Source organism: Diabrotica virgifera, chromosome 7 (genome assembly GCF_917563875.1).
Source record: "Diabrotica virgifera virgifera chromosome 7, PGI_DIABVI_V3a".
In the NCBI taxonomy this organism is placed as follows: Eukaryota; Metazoa; Arthropoda; class Insecta; order Coleoptera; family Chrysomelidae; genus Diabrotica; species Diabrotica virgifera.
In genome coordinates this window covers 118,305,671-118,327,052 of record NC_065449.1, presented here as the reverse complement: position 1 = coordinate 118,327,052, position 21,382 = coordinate 118,305,671, and the positions used below count along the sequence as shown (strand labels likewise).

Below are 21,382 nucleotides of genomic sequence, written 5' to 3'. Positions count from 1 at the left end.
AGCATTCATACATGTAATAACAGTAATCAGCTTGCTCCTTTCTGCTGAAGTAAGTGACGAAACCTGCTTCTTCCCTCTCATAGAAATGACTTTGCTATATTTGTGCTGAACAATTGTAATACCTGTTTCATCTACATTGAATATACGTTGTGCAGGGTTAGTAAGCTTAAGATATTCTGGTTCATACAGGTCAAAGAACTTGGATACATTTTCACGAGTAAACGATTTTACTCGAGCAGATGACATTCCCTGAGGAGTACGCATTGAAAACGTCGGATGCCTTTTCAGAAAGAGTCTCAACCATTTCTTTCCGGCTGATTTTTTGACTACGCTAAATGGATGTGGTATTAGTTTCGTATTGCAAGTTGAAATGCCAGTCGTTTTATATCACGCGCTCTTAGCCCGAAATAACATTGCTCCGTAGTTAGGGCATACTCAACCAACTCATTTTCTAATTCCAAAGGAAGAATAGGTCGGCGGCCAATTGATATCCCGACGAGTTCTTCTGGAATCTTGTCTGATTTCACATAAGGTACCTTTTGGTACTCCAAAAACTTTTGAGGCTTTCAAATAGCCCATATATCTATTTCTTACTGTATTTACAGCCCGTATCATATCACTTGCATTCCATTTATTATTTTTTGGCGGCATCTACAAACAAAAAAATTTATAAAAATAAAAATTTTACACGGGGTCCTAATTTGAGACACTCTCAAATTTGGAACCTACAGGTGTCTCAAATTAGGATTTTTCCGTCAATAAATAAAACGGATTTTTGTTAGTTATGTATGCCATACAATTACCGTTTAATTTGCATAAAATGTATTAACTAATATTAAACTACCAAAAAAAAATTACTGGAGTAAATGTAATCATCTTACCTTGATGTATTGTAAGTTTTTATAAATTCTGAAAAACTTTTTGTATGGTGTAAATCAAATTAACGTCGACAAAACAACAACGGTCACTTCTAAGCGCCAACTAAAAGCTGATCTACTACTAACTTCACAGAATGATCAGTTTTCAATATTTTCACTAGATGTCAACCCATCGTACACAAATATACGACGGTGTCTCAAATTAGGCGCCTGTCTCAAATTTGGTACCTTTCCTCTATAGTCATTGCTGTATGTTTGAAACGAAACTGCTAAGGCATTTGTTATTCGTGCTTCATCAGTTATTTGATTTCCGTTTATATTCAGAGAGTTTATCTTGTAAGTATATGGAATACCTTTAATTCTGCGGATCTTGTTCCACACTTCAGATGTGGGGGTATCATCGGTATTTGAGGATACATATTGTTTCCATGACTCACGCTTGTTCTTTTTGATTATATACCCTAATAACACAAAACATTCCAGGAATGTTCCTAGAAGGTACACACAGGACATTGAAAACATTCCTGGAATGTCCCCAAAAGCATACGAACGTCCCTGGAATATCCCAGGAAAGTGCTGTGTCAGCATTTTAAACATTCCTTGAATGTATTGTTGGAACATTCCATGAATGTCTACGAATGTTCTTTGAACATTCACAGTATATTGTTTAGACTGAATGTATTGTTGAAACATTCCATGAATGTTCTTAGGACATTCAAAATATATTTTTTAGACATTCTCTGAAATATATCGTCAGTGATGTGACAATACCTCCTATATGTTTTTTCATGAGTTTTGCAGGAGACGAAAAACATTTTTTACGGTCACCTCCTGTTTTCATACGTAAGTTTTGACTTGTTTTGTAGTAAATAGATAGTTGAATTTACTACAAAACAAATCAAAAAGTATATGAAAACACGAGGTGGCCCAAACAAGTATTTCATCTCCTACAAAATTCATGAAAAAGCAGATACGAGGTATTGTCACATCACCGACGATATACCAGAGGTACAGTAGGAAAAATGAAAGAATACCCATGAACGAACATATAAAACACGCTGTATTTTCCTGTCACCGTGTCACACAAAAAACTGGTCAGCACAAGTACATGTAATAATTATTGTTACTTGCACTGGACAATTTTCTTTGTGACACGGTGACAGGAAAATTCAGCGTGTTTTATATGTTCATTCATGGGTATTCTTTCATTTTTCCGACTGTATATGTAGCCATACCAAATAATACATCCTTGATAAATATATAAACATTTTTATTGCACAAAATCTTGTCATATATTTTTTTCCATAATCATCACTACGATGACGATTCATTGTATTGAATTGTTCATTAGAATTACAATCTGGTCATAACTCTGACCAATGAGCAATTTTAATTTAACCTAAATTACTACTGTTCCTTAAAATGAAGAGCTTACCCATAGCGTCTCTTCTCTAATCTAACAGGCACACAGGCACTATGCTCTGCTTTTCTAACCGCACTATTCTAACATACACATGCACACCAGCATTATGCTCTGCTTTTCACTATCACTCAAACTAGTTCAAAAGGCTTTGTCCTCTTCAATCTTCTAGTTTGCCCAGTAGTATCCAGGAGCTGGATTTCCTCAATATTCTTGTAGGTACTTATGAAGTTGTTGCTTGTGACTTCCAACTTCACTCCAACTTTAAAAACAAATCCAGCTGTAAAATATTTATGTGCCTGAAGGCTTTTGTATGCTTTCATCTATAATATCTATAATAGTAATTTGGTGGAATGCACTTTATGGTAGAATACAATTCCTACTGAATTGTATATGGATCTAAATCCCCAATTATTTTCAGCTTCAATAAATATCTAAAACAATAAAAGAAATAATGTTATTGCTTGCAAAATTCATCAATATTGATAAATATCAGATAAAAATGAACATTGATAAAAATTGTTTGCCCTACCTTTCTCCAAACATCTGGTGTCTCCAATAATAATTTCCTTAAATAATCACTTTGCAGTGTGGTAAAGTTTATAAAGTTCACAAAATACAGCAAACGAAATCCAAATAAATCCAAAATATGACGATAAACAGTGAAATGTTGAAATGAAATGATATTACAAACATAACCTCTGTAACCTGTATGCCATGCCAACCAGAACCAGAAGTCACGTGGTTTGGATTGCCTAAATACATATACACGTGCAGCAAATTTTAAAATGAATGCAAATTGAATAGTAAATGGCCTCTCTTAAAATATAGGACATTGGTAGTATGCTCATAGCATGTCTTGTGGTAACATTCCACGAATAACTTAATCAGATATTCACCGAATGTTCCTTGAATATCCAGTACATTCAAACATTAATATAACTTTGATAGTACATTCCTGGAATGTTTTGTGTTGTTAGGGTATCTCGCCTTAGCTCTATGTTTTTTAAAATTAACTAAGTTCTCTTCTCTATGGTGTTTTTTAATACGTTGAAGGCATGTTTACTAAGTTTCAGTGCATCTTGATATTCAGCATTCCACCATGGGACCGTTTGTTTACGTTTTGGCCTGCTTGTTTTACCTATAGATTCTTCTGCAGCTTTTATAATCATTGTAGTGAATTTTTCAACGATTGAATCAATATCAGTTTCCAATGGTCCTAAGTGGGGTATAGAGTTTATGATAAAATTTTGATAACTTTCCCAATCTGCATTATTGATTTTCCACTTTTCTGGAAAGGATATTTTAGTATTTTTATCTGATGCATAGTTTGTTATTAATATAGGCCAGTGATCGCTATCATAAGTATGATGTATTACTTCCCAGTTTAAATTTGGAGCTAGCGAGCTTTCGCATATAGAGAGATCGATAGCAGAATGCTTACCAGTAATTGAGTTAAAGCGAGTTTTTTTCCCTGAGTTAAGCAAGACAAAGTCGGTTAAGCTTAAAAATCTTTCTATAGTATCACCTCTTTTATCTGTAGATAGATATCCCCATGTTGTACTATGTGCATTAAAGTCTCCTACTATTTTTCTGGGTTTTGGAATTTGTTCTATTAACATTTCGAGTTGTTATAGTGAATATATACATTAATAATAATATAATAATATGTAAGCACTACGGGCCTAGTAGGCCCATGGCTTGATGTACTATTCTTTTTCACTCCCTTTTGTCAGTCGCTTTTCTGTCCCAGTTCGTTACGTTAATTCTTCTCATATCTTCTCTAACTCCACTACTCCATCGTGACCTCGGTCTTCCTCTTCGTCTTTTCCCTGCCAATGCACTAGATAGTACCATTCTGGGAATTCTCGATGGAATCATCCTCTGCACATGGCCGAACCATCCAAATCTTTGCGCCTTAATTACTGCTAGTATGTTAGGATCTTGATAGAGCTCAGTTAGTTCCTTATTTGTTCTTCTTACCCATTGTCCATTTAAGTTTTCCCACCGAAGATTTTGCGCAGTATTTTCCTCTCCCAAACTAATAACAACTCTTGATGTTTTTTTTTTGTTGTGACCCATGTTTCAGAAGCATACGTTACTATCGGCCTTATTACGGTCTTGTAAGTTCTTAGTTTTGCTCTTCGTGATATATTTTTACTTTTTAACAACCCATTAAGAGCAAATATAGCGCGGTTGCCCGACATAATTCTCTTTTGTATTTCTTCTTCACAGTTAGGATCTCTTGTGAAGATAGTTCCTAAGTACTCAAATCTCTCAACTTCTTCGAATTTATACTGTGTTCCCTTCACTGTTGTCATTGTTATGTATTGCCCCCGAACGAATTGCTTATTTGTCCATTCCATATACTTTGTTTTTGCTTCATTTATATACAATCCTTTGGTTGCTGCCCTCTCCTCGAGTTTCATGACTGTTTCTATAAGTTCTATTTTGCTCCTAGCCAAGATTACCAAATCGTCTGCGAATACCAAGCACTGATGTTTTTTGTGGTAGATCAGACCTGTTCTATTAATGTTTGCTTCCTGTATAACCTTTTCTAGTAATATGCTAAATATTATAGACGATAATGGATCACCCTGCCGCACTCCTTGTTTGACCTCAAAGCTTTCTGTTGTAGTATTGTTTATCTCGACTTTATTCATTGTTCTTTGGAGAGTTAATTTTATTATTCTAATAAGCTTTGGAGAAACGTCCATGTCTTGCAATGCTGTGAATAACTCGCTTCTTTTCACTCGATCGAAAGCCTGTTTAAAGTCAATGAAAAGAACCATGGTGTCTTTATTTTATTCGTAACTTTCAGCCTGTATTTCTCGTAGTGTGAAAACCTGATCCACAGTACTTCTGCCTTTTCTGAACCCACTTTGATATTCTCCTATGCTTTTATCAACCTTCGTTGTTAATCTGTTTTTAATATGCATAGCCAATATTTTATACGTTATGTTTAGCAGCGCTATGCCTCGATAATTCTGACAATCAGCCATATTTCCTTTTTTGTGAATAGGACACAGTATTGCTTCTGTCCTTTCCTCAGGTAGTATTTCTTGTTCCCATATATTATTAATTAGTTTATGGATTTTCTCTACTAACTGATTTCCTCCAAATTTAATCATTTCAGTCGTTATGCCGTCGCTTCCTGGGCTTTTGTTCATTTTTAATTTATCGATGATATTCTGAATTTCGCTTATAGTCGGAGCCTGCTCTTCACCCTGTTGATTTTGTATTTCATTTACTAGATCCTCTGTTTCCTCGTTATTATCGTCTGTCTTTTCAGGTCCATTTAGAAGCTCATCAAATTACTGCTTCCAGCGTTCTAATATCTCTGGTTCACCCGTAATCATTTCTCCATTTTTGTCTTTATAATGTACAGTTTTCGGTCGGTGCCCTCGTTTCTCATTTTTTTATTCCTTGGTACAGGTTCCTAATTTGATTATTTTTGTAGCTTTCCTCTATATTTTTCAGTTTAGCTTCATAATATTTCCTTTTTTTTTGCTCGTAGTATTTTTTTGGTTCTATTTCTTTGTTTAGTGTAATTTTGACTTATCATTTTTAATCGTAGCTTGGCCCGTTCTTCCAATGATTGTTCACATTCTTCATCAAACCATTCTTTTTGTTTTTTTTATGTTGTCATTGGTGCTGGAAATATTTGCTGCTTCTTTAATTACATCTTTTAATGTTCCCCACATGCATTCTACATTCCTTTCATCCACTATGTTCTCTAATTTGTTGTTAATAATTTGTCCATACAACGTTTGCTCACATTCTGTCTGTAATCTGATTGGTTTGTTTCTTTCGTATTTTAATCTCTTTTTGTTTCGAAGAGTTGGTACTAATTGTTTCATCCATATTCCGACCAAATAGTGGTCTGAGTCCATATCAGGTTCTCTATATGTTCTCACCTTTGTTATGCAGTGTTCTTGGTTTTTCTCAATTAAAACATGGTCGATCTGGTTGACTGTACGGCCGTCTGGAGATTTCCATGTTCCCTTATAAATGTCCTTTCGTTGGTGGTACGTACTTTTTATTATAAGTCCCTTTTCTTTGGCAAAATCTACCAGGAAATATCCATTTTCTTTGGTCTCTGGATGTAAACTCTGCTTGCCTATAGTGGGCATTAATATTTCTTCTCTGCCTATTTTGGCATTAGCGTCTTCTAGAATGATCTTCATATCATACCTGGGTATATCCTCATATACTTCATCTAATTTGCTATAAAATTGCTCTTTCAGATCCATTCCTTTTTCCTCCGAGGGTGCATGTATATTAACAAATGTTATTTTTTGTATTTACCTTTTAATCTGAGAGTGCACATCCTGTCCGAAATTGCTTTAAAGTCTGAAACAAATTCTTTCAATTTTTTACTTATTATAAAACCTGTACCCAGCAGTCTGTTAGTGCCTCCGCTATTGAAAAATATATAGTCGTCTATTTCCTGGCTACCCTGCCCCAATTGTTTTGGCTCTTGTAGAGCTACTAGATCAAACTTACATTTCTTAACTTCGTTTATTAAATGCTTCAGCTTTCCTTCCTGATAGGATCCTCTTATATTCCAAGTTACTGCTTTTACCATTTCTTCTGTTATTTTATTAATTTGTTTTTTGATTTCCTTTTTTTGTGTCCGTGTTACCTGCGGTGTCGTCTTTGTTGATTCATCTTCGTCTGCATCTGATTCTAGTTTTTTGAGATGTCTTATTTTATTTTCTCCAGTTGCTCGCTTTCTTTGTTCCATTTCCATAGTTCATTGTTTACTATTAATCTCTGGTACCCCATTTTTGTGATTTTTCCTTTGTTTTGCTGCTCTCTAGCCATCATTCTAATTTTGGCTGGTATTTCCCTTTCGTCTTTTGTTAGATCATCATATACATATATTTTGTCCCTTAGCTGGTTAAGCTTCATTTTATTTTGCATTACTTTTGACTTTTCGTATATATACATTACATATAGAATATTATGTTTAAGATTTTATTTTAACTGCTACAACCTCTAATTCTGATTGTATAGGGATTTCCTCTGATTCCAAATGTGAATTAACATAAATGGATACGCCACCACTAGCTTTACCACCGTTTGTTCTAATTTTATGGTAGGCCTCATATTGTTTTAATGAATATTTTTTATTTATGGTGAAATTTGTCTCTTGTAAGCAGATAACTTGTATATGTGTTTCTTTAATTAAAAGCTGTAGCATTTCTATATGTGTGAATACGGATTGAATGTTCCACTGAATAATAGCCATTTTGTTAACTCTTTTTTTTATTTATCGTTGGAAGGAGTATTCTCCTGTGATGCGTCAGTATCAAAAGAGGTGTCATCCTGAATACTAAAATCTTGGTTTATTTTACTAAGTAGCTTTTTCTTGATTCTTGTAATTATATATTTAATTGCTCTTTCGTTCAACATAGGATATATTTCAGTTAGCATATGTCCCAACCCGTTTATATCTTGTGTATATTCTAGGGCCAGTTGTACTGGGGTGGAAGAACCGTGAACGTCTTCTAAGAATGCTAGTAATTGGGTGTAATTTAGTACATATGGTGGTGATGCATCCTGGATAAATTGTTAGACTGGTTGTAATAATGACTCAATATTGGTAGTTTCTGAAGTGGATTTGTCTAATTTGATAATTTTTTTCTTCTTTTTAATTGGCACTGGTTTGGTTTCGTGAATTCTGTTGGTATAGTTTATATAGGAGCAAGTTGGGGATGACACTTCCGAGTGTGATCGTTTATTTTTATTATCGGTATCAGTGCTGACTTGAGCATCCATTTCTTTTCGAGATTAGTCATTTACATATGTAATTTGATTTTGTTCGGGGCTAGCAGATGGTATTTGTGGAAGAAAATTTTCCTCCGTTTGGGGCTTTTGAGTATTTTGTGGATAAGAGGGATTTAAGGTACAGTCCGAGGAAACGTGACCAGTTTGGTGGCATTTGTAACAAGTTAGATTATCGGAAAGAAAAATTCGGTAAGAAATATTTTCAAAATCAATTAGAACGGAGTCGGGTACAGTAAAATTTTCTGTAGTTGCAAAGTAAACTTGTCTTCGAAAACTAAGTACATGGCTGTATTGCGGGTCTTGTATTCCAGCTCTAAGGAACGAAATCGGAGACATTAATTTAAAACCAAGATTGATTAAAGACTGCTCGATTATGTTATGGGGTATAGATGGACATACTTGGAATAGAACTAGTCTATTAGCGGGTGTAATTAGTTTACGTGCTTTGATTGTATGTTCTCCAATTTTAGTTTCACCATGTTGACTTAGAAAATCATCTACGACTTCTATGCTTGAAAGGTAGATGCATATTCTTCCGTTTGACGTTTTGGATGAAAACAGTACATTTTTTGGATGGACTATAGTTCCTACTGCAATGGTGTACTTTTCTGTTCTTATTCCATCTACTGCCGGTACAATTATGGCCTGGTTTTTTGTTGGGAATTTTGTTAATGGTTGTTGCTTAGTAATGGTAGAATAAGTAATTTTTCCTGATCGGAATTAATTGATGGGCCCCTGTAGTCAGAAGTACCACCTGCCATTTTGTCAAATTTAATCTTCTTTTTTTTTTAATTTAAATTGAACTTTTATTTCAATAATTTTAATTTGGGTAGGTCCGACTCTGTTTATTTAAAAGTAAACAGTCGATCTAGCAATTAGCAAGATAATGCCAAGAGTTGAAACTAGTTTTTAAATATAATTAATAATTACGAAATATAAATAATGTTCTTCGTATGTATATAAAAACAATGTTTGTAATCAAACTACTGCAAATTTGGAAACTGTACTTACAGCTATTAACAGACCACTGTACACTGCTTTAATATATTTCGGTTTATTATTTAAATTTACAATGTTTCTTCTCAAAACTATAAAAGTTGTGGAGCTCAAAGTATTTCGAATTTACTACCTGAAATTTCAGGACCGGATCAACGTATAGAGTTAAAATCTACAGAAAAAGAAAAAACATACGTTAAAAGGATCAATCAGATGAATATGAAATAAAAATATACATAAATAATTTTTAGTTTATTGCTTAAATTATATGGGATTAAACATTAATGGTAAACCAACAGTAGACTGCAACAGGAAACTTTTAGGTTCGAATCGAACAGGATTCGGTGACTGCTTACAAAGTGTCACGTTACTATTTAATAAAGCCGTGATGATGGCCATCTTAGCGCTAATTTTTCCGAATCGTTCCCCTAAAAATAAACAAAAATGTCTTAGAATTTAAAACTTTTAAATCTTAAATTTATAATAATTAAACGGGCCGGATAGCTCAGCCGGTAGAATGTCTGACTTCCACGGAGTTAGAAAGGGGATCGAATCTCAGTGCCGGCGAGAACATCTAGACATTTTTTAAAATGTCTATATCTATAAGCCCCTGGTCAACTCAACCTGAATAAAATGAGTACGTTGGGTAAAACTAGGAGTAACCCAAATAAAAATTCACCGTAATTAAAATCTGCATAGAGACGTGTTTTTCCCGATTTATTTCGACGAAAATTTTGCCCGCACAATGCGGGTTTTTTCAACAAAATCTTGAATTTTCAACTAAAATTTTAGATAAGTAATTGTTTATCAATAATTAAATAAGTTGGTAATATAAAAGCTCTTTTCGTGTAGATTAAAATTCCAGAAGCCGATGGAAATTACATGAGCAATTTAGCAACATATGAATTATTAATTAAAAACTTCAGCAGCTATAATAACTACAATAATTAAGATACATAAGAATTACTATGATTTTTGCATAAAAAGACACTGTACCTATCTAAGCTCCTTCACAGAATTGAAACTGGACTATTTAAGCGGCCTCAGGAATATTTTAAAATTATAAACAATTTTTTGGCTTATAAACAAATAGAATATCTCAGGAAATATTAAATTAAGTTTAGTCATATAAACGGTATTGGAAAAAAGCGGCAGGGCACTTTATCTAAAAGAAGAAACGTTTAATTGTGATGAGTGGTTCCTGGTTCCTGAGATACAATCGGTCAAATTTGACCGGCATTTACGGCAAAGATATAAACAATGGGATCATGATTTTCGAACTATCACCTTTTTATTTTGGTTTTCATTCTCCACACCAATTTTCGTGTCTTTAAAATACTCATAACATATATTATTATAATAAAAACTATTCATATTACGAGTGAAAATTGCCAAAAATAGCAAAATTCCTATGAAAAATTAGTTTGGAGAAAATGTAAGTTCAAAATCGGTATACGTTAAAAAAATGCATTTTCTCGGCCTACTATGGAGCAATTTTCTTCATTCTTCTTTTGTTTTCAAGTAACTCGATTAGAGCCAGCTAACTAACGCGTTATTAAATGTCAAACTTTCTTTTGTTTTGCTGTAATAGATTAATTTATTTATTATAGCAAAAAATTTTAATGTGTTTAAAAAAAGATTGTTTAAATAATTATGCAGCTTTCAAATGAAAATATTTGTGTTTTTAACGTTGAAAGGTACACTTGTAGTAAGTTTATCTGAAAAAAGTCTACAACTGGAAAAAATATGTAGTCGTCCTCTTTTCTTATAAATAAATTAATTTATTATAACAAAAGAAAAGCAAATTTGACATTTAATAACGCATTAGTTAGAAGACTCTACTCGAGTTACTTGGTAACAAAAAAAGAATGAAGACAATTGCTCCATGGGAAGCCGAGAAAATGCATTTTTTAACGTATACCGATTTTGAACTTTGACACTGCATTTCCTCCAAGCTAAGTTTTGATTGTAATTTTGCTATTTTTGGCAATTTTCACTCGTAATAACGATAGTTTTTATTATAATAATATATGTTATAAGTACTTTAAAGGTATGAAAATTGGTGTGAGGAAAGAGGACAAAAATAAAAAGGCGATGGTTTGAAAATTATGATCCTATTGTTTATATCTTTGCCGTAAATGCCGGTCAAATTTGACCGGTTTTATCTCAGGAACCACTCATCACAATTAAACGTTTTTTCTTTTTAAAGAAGTGTCCTATTTCCCGAGATATTCTATTTGTTTATAAGCCAAAAATTGTTTATAATTTTAAAATATTGCGGAGGCCGCTTAAATAGTCCAATTTCAATTCTGTGAAGTACATTAGATAGGTACAGTGTCTTTTTATACAAAAATGATAGGTATTCTTATGTATCGTAATCATTGTGGTTATTATAGCGACCGTAAAATTTTAATTTACAATTTAATTGTTGCTACACTGTTCATTTCATTTCCATCGGCTTATGGAATTATAATCTATGCAAAAAGAGCTTTTATATTACCAAGGTATTTAATTATTGATAAACAATTACTTATCTAAAATTGTAGTTGTATATTTTGTTGGAAAAACCCGCATTTTCTGGGCAAAATTTTTATCGAAGTAAATCGGGAAAAACGCGTCTGCAGAATTTATGCAGAATTTAATTATGGTGAATTTTTATTTGGGTGTTTTTGTTGTAAAGTTAAAAGACCAAGAATTAAAAAAAAAACACGATTTTCGGGCGCCATTTTGTTTATAAAAAAATTAGCACAGCATCTGCGGACTTTGCATACCTATATTATTAATACATACAATCATAAAGTTCGACTCCAGCAATAAAATTGCTGATAAATAACTTTTTCTTGTATCTTGCTAATTAGCCCAGAGTATACTTAATCCGAGGCAGATAACGTAAAATGGGATAAAATGTGGCATATACTTAGAGAAATGAGTACAACAGAACATCTAATAAATTTATTTCAAATACTGTTTGTAAATAATACTGCTAATGTAAGAGTTAAGCCGCGTTTACACGATGACAATTGGCGAGACAATTTTCAGAAGACAACTGACTCGCATGAAATTATTGTCTTCGTCTAAACACTTCAGGCCAATTCTCTTGCCAACTGCCCTTACAATTGGCCCAAAATTCAGTTGTCTCCGGGAGTAGACTGAGGACAATGAGCTGCGCGAAGTGAGCCCTTCCACCACCGGAAATCTCAATTGGCGCCATGTGAACGGTGTAGGCCGGTAAAGCTGATTTAACATTAGTTTTAAGTCCTCACCGGACACAACAGTTGACGAGCAGTCGGCCATGTTTTAGCGTCGATTTCTCACACCTGCGCTAATCTATGGTTTAGTTGAACCAGGTTTACCGGTGATCTTAGGTTTTGTTTGGAATGCATTTCTCATTGCACGTTCATGTCAGTGCTCGTTCTACAGCTTTCGAGAAATGCCAATAGATGGCAAAAGGTAAAAAACTGTCGCCATTTTGAACAACATTTTTTATGCTGTTTTTGAATAAAGTTAAATTTAAGTATTTATAGTCAAATAGTCATTTTAATAATTATAAATAAATATTATAAAAACAAAAATAATGTTATCGTTTATCATTAGGCTTAATATAATAAAATAGGATATATTTATATTATGACAGCGTTTCATGTTAATACAACGCGTACGTAGTCCATGAAATTATCTGAACTGAGTTCTGAAATCTTTGAACGGCCGAATTCCACCGTTCAAGCATCGTTCAAGTTTAAACTGCCATCGATTGAACGTGAATTGAGAAAGACGATTTTGACTTTAAAGTGACGTTTACTAGAAGTTCAGGTTAAACTGGAGTTGAACTCGATATGAGAAATTGGCCCTTAGCTGTCTACTGCCATGGCAATAGTTGGCCCCGTATAAACATCTTCTCGTTCAACTGGACTGGCCTCCGACAATCCGCAACCACGTGATGACAATTGTCCAATGACAATTGTCTTGCCAATTGTCATCGTGTAAACGCAGCTTTGATGACGTGGTTTCGAAAAACATCAAATTATAATCTGGAGTTCGGCAGGGAAGTATAATATCCCACATTCTATTTAATATATACGGTAAATTACCAGAGGACGGCAGTTCTCGTCAGTGACGCACAATACCCCTACATGCGACGAAATTTTCGATTTTCTAATTCTGACTGAATTGAAAATCGGACCAAATCCCATCTTAAAGTTTAGGAAAAGACTCGCCCACCCATATGTCAAATCTCTATTTTGGTCCAAGGGTGTGGATTTTACGGCCCTTCCCATTTAGGGTCTGTTTTTCGTTCTCGTCCCCAAAAGTCCCAAAAATTTCAATAATTTAAGTCCGGCCTTTGCGGTTTCTGATAGTACTGATCATTATCTTTCCAACGCATATCTAATTTTGAAAATCGGCTATACCATTCAAAAGTTACCGAACTTAGAAATATCGCTCAATATTTATTTAAAAAGGGGAAAATATTTGTGGATATGTATGTATGTATGTGGAAAATTTACACCGATCTGAATTTATTTTTCTGTGTTTCAAGAGGGGGTCAGGGCCGATTCAGAACCGGTGTAGTCTGTGACTTTTGACCACCTATAAGCCAGCTATACGGCTTGGTAGATACAAAACTGCATATTTTTTGGGCGTATATATCTTAGATTTAAGAAGAGACAGGAAAACAGCAAATACAGCAAATCAGTAACGTTGAGTTTATCTTTCAAATGGTGCCTAAGCGGTTTGGATCAGACGTACACACGGCTCAGTATATCCAAAAAACTGAAAAAGTATACTTTGAAAATTTTGGTTTTTGACGATTACTCGAAATTTCAACCTACGAATTATGTCAATAAATGAAAGTTTGTAGGAGGTCTCTAGACGCGTATAACGGTGTATACCTCATATATGGGAAGATTCGAATTTTTAAGTTATAGGCTTCATAAATATGATCAAATCTAGTTCTTATTGGGGAAACGGTTTTTCAAGTTCAATAATTCCTCTAATACCTTTAGTTATCATACTTAACCTTGGATGCATCAGATACTACTTGTCAATACGTTTCAAACTCATGTTTAATGATCAAAATCGGTTAATCCGTTCAGAAGTAATCGAGCTCCAAAGGTATAATCCATTTAACCATTAACGCCGAAATGGTTTATGTAGTGGTTACGACGCTAAGATTGATCGTGCAATCCGAGTTAATTTGCCTGCCATAATTATTAGGATGGCTGGGATATGAACTCGGATTGTCTCACCACAAGTCTGGTGTCGTAACTACTAGATAATTTGGGAGAGAATGCGACAAAGGCGACCATTTATAACGCTTAACGTGTAATCGAGAAAATTACATTCAATTGCATACATTTAATTTATAAAAAACTTTGAAAATCTCATGACACAAGAATAAAAAACCGCCAAACGCCGTAAAAATGAGTGGCGCATAAAATATTCCAGCTACAAAAGACCTGAAATGAGATTGCAGAAGGAAACATCATTCAATTTTACACATAGAAATATCAGAAGTTTCTATTCCTTCAACCAGCCATATTAATTCAAAAACCTCTCTTTTAAATTATACTAATGTACAAAACAAAGGAGTTTTACTTTCAACAGTTAAAGTTCAAGTTTTTGATCAACATAATAAAGCTCATACTTGCAAAGCGATTCTTGATAGCGGACGTCAATCAAATTTTTTTGAGTTCTAACCTTCTAGGTAAACTAGGTCTCCCTAAGATTAATACCAATATTTCTGTAATTGGAATTAATCATATATCTTCAAATATAAATTTTCTTAACAACCTTAAAGTTAAATCTCTATTTTCTACATATGAAACATCTCTAATGTGTTTAGTTACAGATAACATTTGTGATAAAATGGCTAGTCACAAAATAGATACTTCATCGTTTCAAATACCTTCTAACATTACATTGAGTGACTCATAATTCAATGTTCCATCACATATAGATATCTTGATTGATGCAAGTCATTTCTGGGAACTTCTATGTATAGGTCAAGTAAAGTTAGGTCCGCAAAACCCAATTCTACAAAAAACCAAGTTTGGTTGGATAATCTTGGGTCCTATTCTTCAATCATCTTCTACGATTACTCAGTGCAATTATTTGCATGGTGAAATGTGTTCTGATCTTAATCGATTCTGGGAACTAGAAGAATGCAATGCTTCTAGCCCCAAATCTCTGTCTCAAGAAGAAAAGGATTGCGAATCACATTTCCAAAATACTTATCAGCTAGCAGATGGTAGATTTGGTGTATCGTTGCCTCTCAAGGATTCTGTTTCCAAACTAGGTGATTCTAAAACAATTGCTACTAAACGGTTTTACACTTTATAACGCAAGCTTTAATTAGACGATAAGTTAAGGCAAAGCTACCCTCAATTCATATCTGAATACTTGCCAATGGGACACATGACGCAATGTGAACCAACCGATAACATTTCAAATAAAGTAGAATTTCATCTTCCTCATCATGGAGTTATTAAGGAAAGTCTAACCACTTAAGTTAGAGTTGTTTTTAATGGTGCTTTCCAATCATCCTCAGGTATTTCCATTAATGATTTACAGATGATAGGACCAGTCATACTAATTTCCATCTTATTACGCTTCAGACAGCATTCATATGTCATATCTGCCGACATAGCAAAAATGTATTGGCAAATTCTCATCGAACCTTCTCAAAGATGTCTACAGAAAATAATTTGGAGATCTGATCCGACTCAACCTTTAAATTCTTACGAATTAAATATGGCTACGTATGGAACCGCTTCGGCCAGCTTCTTATCTGTTAGATGCATACGTCAGCTTTCATTAGATTTTGCAACTGAATTTCCAGAAGTTTCTCAAATTATGTCTAATAACATGTACGTAGATGAGATGACATTCTAACTAGTTCCGAATCGGCAAACGATCTATCGCGGTTGTGTTCAGAAATAATACCCATTCTGAAATCAGGGTGTTTATTTTACGGAAATGGATTTCAAACAATCCTAATATTTTTCATAAATTACATGATTATATACTTATCTTCGTTAGATGTTCCAGTTGCATTGGGCTCAAATGAAAATACGAAAACCTTAGGCAGTGGTGCTCTCAATCGGACACACTTTCTTACGAGGTTATTTATCTACCTATATCAAAGGTTACGAAACGTACGATATTATCAAGTATATCCCAAATATTCAACCCGTTGGGACTAGTCAGTACAGCAGTGATTAAAGCCAAAATTCTCTTGCAGCAATTATGGTTACAGAAAATTGATTGAAATCAATCTGTTTTTCCAGATATTTATACTCATTGGTTAACATTTTACGATCAATTATTCCATTTAAATGAACTAAAAATTCCTTAGACATGTGAAGAATTCTGTTGTGTTAGAAATGCACGTGTTTTCTGATGCTAGTGAATTAGCGTATGTTTCTTTTATCTATGTTCGTAGTATCAATAAACAAGGTGAAATATCCGTAAACCTTTTAGTTGCCAAATCAAAGGTAGCTCCCCTCAAACGAGTTTCAATACCTCGTCTCGAACTATGCGCAGTCCTCATATTGGCTCAGCTTGTTAATAAAGTAAATAATTCTTTAAAACTTTAATTTCGAAACTCATACAATTGGACCGATTCTACAATAGTTCTTGGTTGGATAAATACGTCATCTCATTTACTCAAAACATTTGTTGCCAATCGTGTCAGTGAGATTCAATCAATGACAGCAGCTCACAATTGAAGACATGTTTTATCAAGTCAAAATCCAGGTGATTTGCTTTAAGCCCCTCTATTCTTAAAACTTGTGATCTTTGGTGGCATGGAGTGACGTGGATTTGGTGGCAATTCTTGTCTCTTCCTGAAGAGTCATGGGAAGTATCTAGTACTGATCCCCAAATGTCTCTTCCCGAAATGAAGAATTCAATTCAATCTTTAATTGCATTCAATTCCTTCAAGTTTTCATTTAATGATTTCTCCTGTCTTATTAAAATAAAAAGACTCGTTGCTTATTGGTTACGTTTTTTTCATAATTTTTAACACGCGATAAAACTCAAAGAAAGTCAGGTCGCCTTTGTGCTGACGAGTTAGATCAATCTCTTCATACTTTAATCAAGTTAGCTCAAGGTGAAGGATTTTCCACTGAATTATCTGATCTTTCAAAAGGAAAAGTAATTTCCACCAAGAGTAAAGTTCTTTCTCTCAGCCCTTTTCCTGACGACATAGGTATAATTATAGTTGTTGCAAAAATATGTAATTCTAGTTTTGAATTTGATAAGAAACATCCTATCTTGTTTTCAGCTAAGCATCATTTAACAATATTGATATTTCGTTTGAAGCATCAACTATTATTTCATTCAGGTGCTCAACATCTTTTAGCAGGTAGTTTTTAGAGAAAATTTCTGGCCTATTAATGGCAGAAACACAGCAAACAAAATAGTAAGAGAATGAATTCATTGCTTTAGTTTCAATCCTAAACACGTCTATCCGATAATGGGCAACTTACCCAAAGCTCGTGTTACTCCTTCATTCCCATTTTCCGTTACGGGTGTTGATTACGCTAGACCCTTTACATTAAAAACCAAAAAGGGCCGTAATCCATCCTTTTATAAAGCATACGTAAGTTTATTTATTTGTCTTTCTACCAAAGCAATTCACTTGGAACTAGTAACCGATCTTACTGCTCAATCATTTATATTTATCTACGTTAAAACGTTTTATATCAAGACGTGGAAATCCAGTTCAGATTTTGTCTGACAATGGTACAAACATTGGATCTTATAATGAATATTAAAGGATTTAGGCAACCTTCTAAAGATCAATCAATCCAACATATCAGATGTTTGTGCAAATAACCAAATAAATTGGCAATTTTTACCAGTATATTCACCCCATTACGGAGGAATTTATGAATCGGGTATTAAGTCGATGAAATCTCATTTGAAAAGAGTCATTTCAAATTCACATCTTACTTATGAGAATTTCAACACTGTTCTTGTTCAGATAGAGGGTATATTAAACTCTCGACCTTTGACTCCAATGTCAGCTGATCCTTCTGACTTTACCCCAATCACTCCTGCCCACTTCTTGATTGGACGCTCAATAGAATCAATTCCAGAAGTTTACCTTACAGAAATAAATCCCGGAAAATTTCATCAATTTCAAAGACTCCAGCAGATCCGGCAGCACTTTTGGCGACGATGGTCTTTGGAATATATATCCGAACTGCAGAGTCGACAAAAATGGAAAATACATATGTCAAACATTCAGCTTGGAGATTTAGTCCTGATAAAGGATAAGGGACAGCACCCGTTAAATTGGTTGATGGGTCGTGTTCATTCACTTCATCGTGGTCCAGATGGTGTAACCAGAGTGGTTACTTTTCGCACCTCAAATGGTCTTACCAAGAGAGCAATTAATACGATATGCCCGCTTCCTATAGACACAGTGCAGTGATAACTGATGAACAATATTAAAGTGTGTACTATTTTTTGAACTGATTCAAATGTTTAGTTTTTAATAGTTTTATTTGATTATGTTTGCTTATGTCATTTATTATTTTGCTTATGTTAATTTAGTGTAATTTCATAATTATTATTTGAAAGGTGTATCTTTCAAGGCCGGTATGTTAAGTATTTATTAAAATGTATAGAACACGCCACTGTTCATATCACATCGCCATTGTAAAAAGTTAAATTGATTGTTAAACTCTAGAGAGAAGCGTCATGTACTTTTAGAACAAGTAAAAATATTTACTTCAATCAGTTTAGTTTGTCCAAAACTACAATAAAATAATAAACTAAAGTGTCTAGGAGCATTCCCCGTGTAATAGTTCCAATCTGTCTGTATAACATTTCATACCTATACATCCTCGAGGGCCTTCTCCAAAAGGAAGAAAATATGAACCACGTAAGTTATAATAGTTGTCCTTAAACCTTTCTGGTGTGTAAGTTAATGGGTTTGGAAAAATAGATTCATCCGTTTGTAGACCATAAATTGGAAATAGCACACATGTACCATTCTCTATTACCACATTCGTATTTGGTATGGTATAATCAGAGTTGCATTTCCTTTCCAAAAATGGAAGCACCGGATACATTCTTAATGTTTCTAAAAAGAAATTAATATAACAATTCACAAATATAATAAAATGGATAAAATTACTAATTTATTTTCCATAAATCAAAATTATACGTATCAAAAACAATAATATGTAAAAACGTCAAAAAACGGTCAAAGTTTTAATACACTTTTCTCAAATAGTAGAGGAGCGTCGCCAATTATGGAATACCATTTTGTTTTGAGGAAATAAAATAATACCTTTATAGAAATGAAAACAATTTAATGTTATGACACATCAGTCATACATTTTTATATAGTAATTAAAAGCCTTCTATTAAATAGTTTAATGAACAAAAAAAAATCGAACAAAAAAACAAAATCACAAATGAGTAACCAAATATGGAACAGGTACCCATATATGGAATATAGGCATAAACCAACATATCAATAACAAAAATAGACATAAACATCTGAGATCAAATAAATTTAAATACGAAAATTGTGAAAAATGAAAGAAGTAGCTGCTTAATTCACTTGCAGACGTCACAGATCCATGTATGAAAGTCTGGACCAGAACAATCATAATGAGCCCACTTACACTTAATCCACTATTCCATAATTAGGCACAAACGACTGTCCATATTTGAATTTGTACATTAGTTCAAACTAGTATCAACATTTTTTCAAGTCGTAATGTTTTAATTACAGAAGGTCATAAAATATCAAAATTAAGGTACTATTAATATACGCAATGGCATAACAAGTCTGTATTCATGCAAAATAACCAATAATACTCGTTGAATATATTTACCTTTGAAATTTTCTGCGAGATGATAAAACAAAACGCGTCTGTCAGACACGTGTCGTTTGCGCATCTGACACATAAATGTGAATACGATAATAAAGAGTGCGACTGAAATAGAGGATGGTCTTGTAGTGCGCTTCCAACTTATATTTTCGGAGAAATCAAGGAATTCCATATTAGGGCACTATTCCATATTTGGTTACTTTCCTCTACGTTGGCTAACGGTAAAATATTGCAAAACCTCTAAATTTTAAAGAACCGCTTGGATTGATACAAAAATTTGGCATACAAAAAGCTATCAAGTCAAAGAAAAAAAGTGATACAGTCGAACTCGCTTATTAGAATACCGGTTATAGGAATATCCCGGTATATGAAAAAAAATTTTATGTCCCGAAACGTTTCAGCTAGTCATCAATTATCCGTTATTAGAATATCTATAATCCCGGCTATATGAATACGTTGCCTTGGTAAGAAGACTATTCTAATAAGTGGGTTCGACTATATTGTGCCGATCTGTGCTTTTGCGCCACGGGGGTGAGATTCACCCCTTCTCAGATGTGAAAAAATGTACTTCCAAAATAAATCTGGAAGTGCATAAACTGACTAATTTTAAGCCACTCTTGCTCTATAGAGTTTTTTCACCAAGTTAAAAATTTTGAGTTATTTGCGAGTGAATATGTTCATTTCTCAACAAAATAATCACGTTTTTAGACGGGTCCCTAGACCTAGCAGAAGCAGAGTTATAGCTAATCAAAAATAGGTTCATATTGGTCAAACTTGAAATCGACTATGTTAACCTGAAATAATCAAAAAATGAAGCACTTTTTGGGGAAAACTCATGACAACTCTTTTAAAAAGTGTCTAAAATAAGATTTATTTTGGTTTTATAAAATAAAATCTAGCATCAAAAGTAAACAAGTTACTCTCAAACAGTTGGTCACTTCACAAGTTTCTCTACTAGTGCATGTATTGTTTATATGATCTGTAAGTTTCGTAGGTTCAAAGTCGAAATTGCTGTAGTTAAACGAGTTTGTACTTGCTGTAGTTAAAAGAGTCACTAATCACAAGTGTATGCAAATTTAGAAACACCAAATCTTAACCAATTTGTGTCCTACAGAAAAACAAAAAAAAAACAGAATATTCGGAAAAGCAAAGCCGCCTTTTTTACTGTTTGGGATTTTTGGTATCACTAGTAATTTTTAAGTTACTTAGAAAAAAAAAACAACTTTTATATTTTTAAAAGCAATATTCTAAAACCAAATTTTTTAAGAAATAAGCACTTTGAATCGATGAAATTTACAGATCAGATAAACACAAAATAAGTAAAGTAACTTGTGAAGCAGTAACGATTAATTACATTTAAGTTGCCAATTAGGTAGTGATTTTCCCGATTTTTGTTTTGCCAAAACAAAAGGGAACAACCTTATTTTGAGCGTAACTTGCTTACG

General features: G+C 33.6%; 1 protein-coding gene across 1 annotated transcript in view; it reads right to left on the bottom strand.

Annotated features, from left to right (window-relative positions):
• Window positions 1-9,326: 9,326 nt before the first annotated feature.
• LOC126887990 (cytochrome P450 6k1-like) overlaps window positions 9,327-21,382 on the bottom strand; it is a 110,652-nt gene continuing 98,596 nt past the window's right edge. The window contains exons 6-7 of the mRNA XM_050655964.1: window positions 18,929-19,177; window positions 9,327-9,515 (exon numbers count right to left, since the gene is read on the bottom strand). Coding sequence (XP_050511921.1) covers window positions 9,352-9,515; window positions 18,929-19,177 — 413 coding nt within the window. The 3' untranslated portion in view covers window positions 9,327-9,351. The remainder of the gene's footprint in view (window positions 9,516-18,928; window positions 19,178-21,382) is intronic.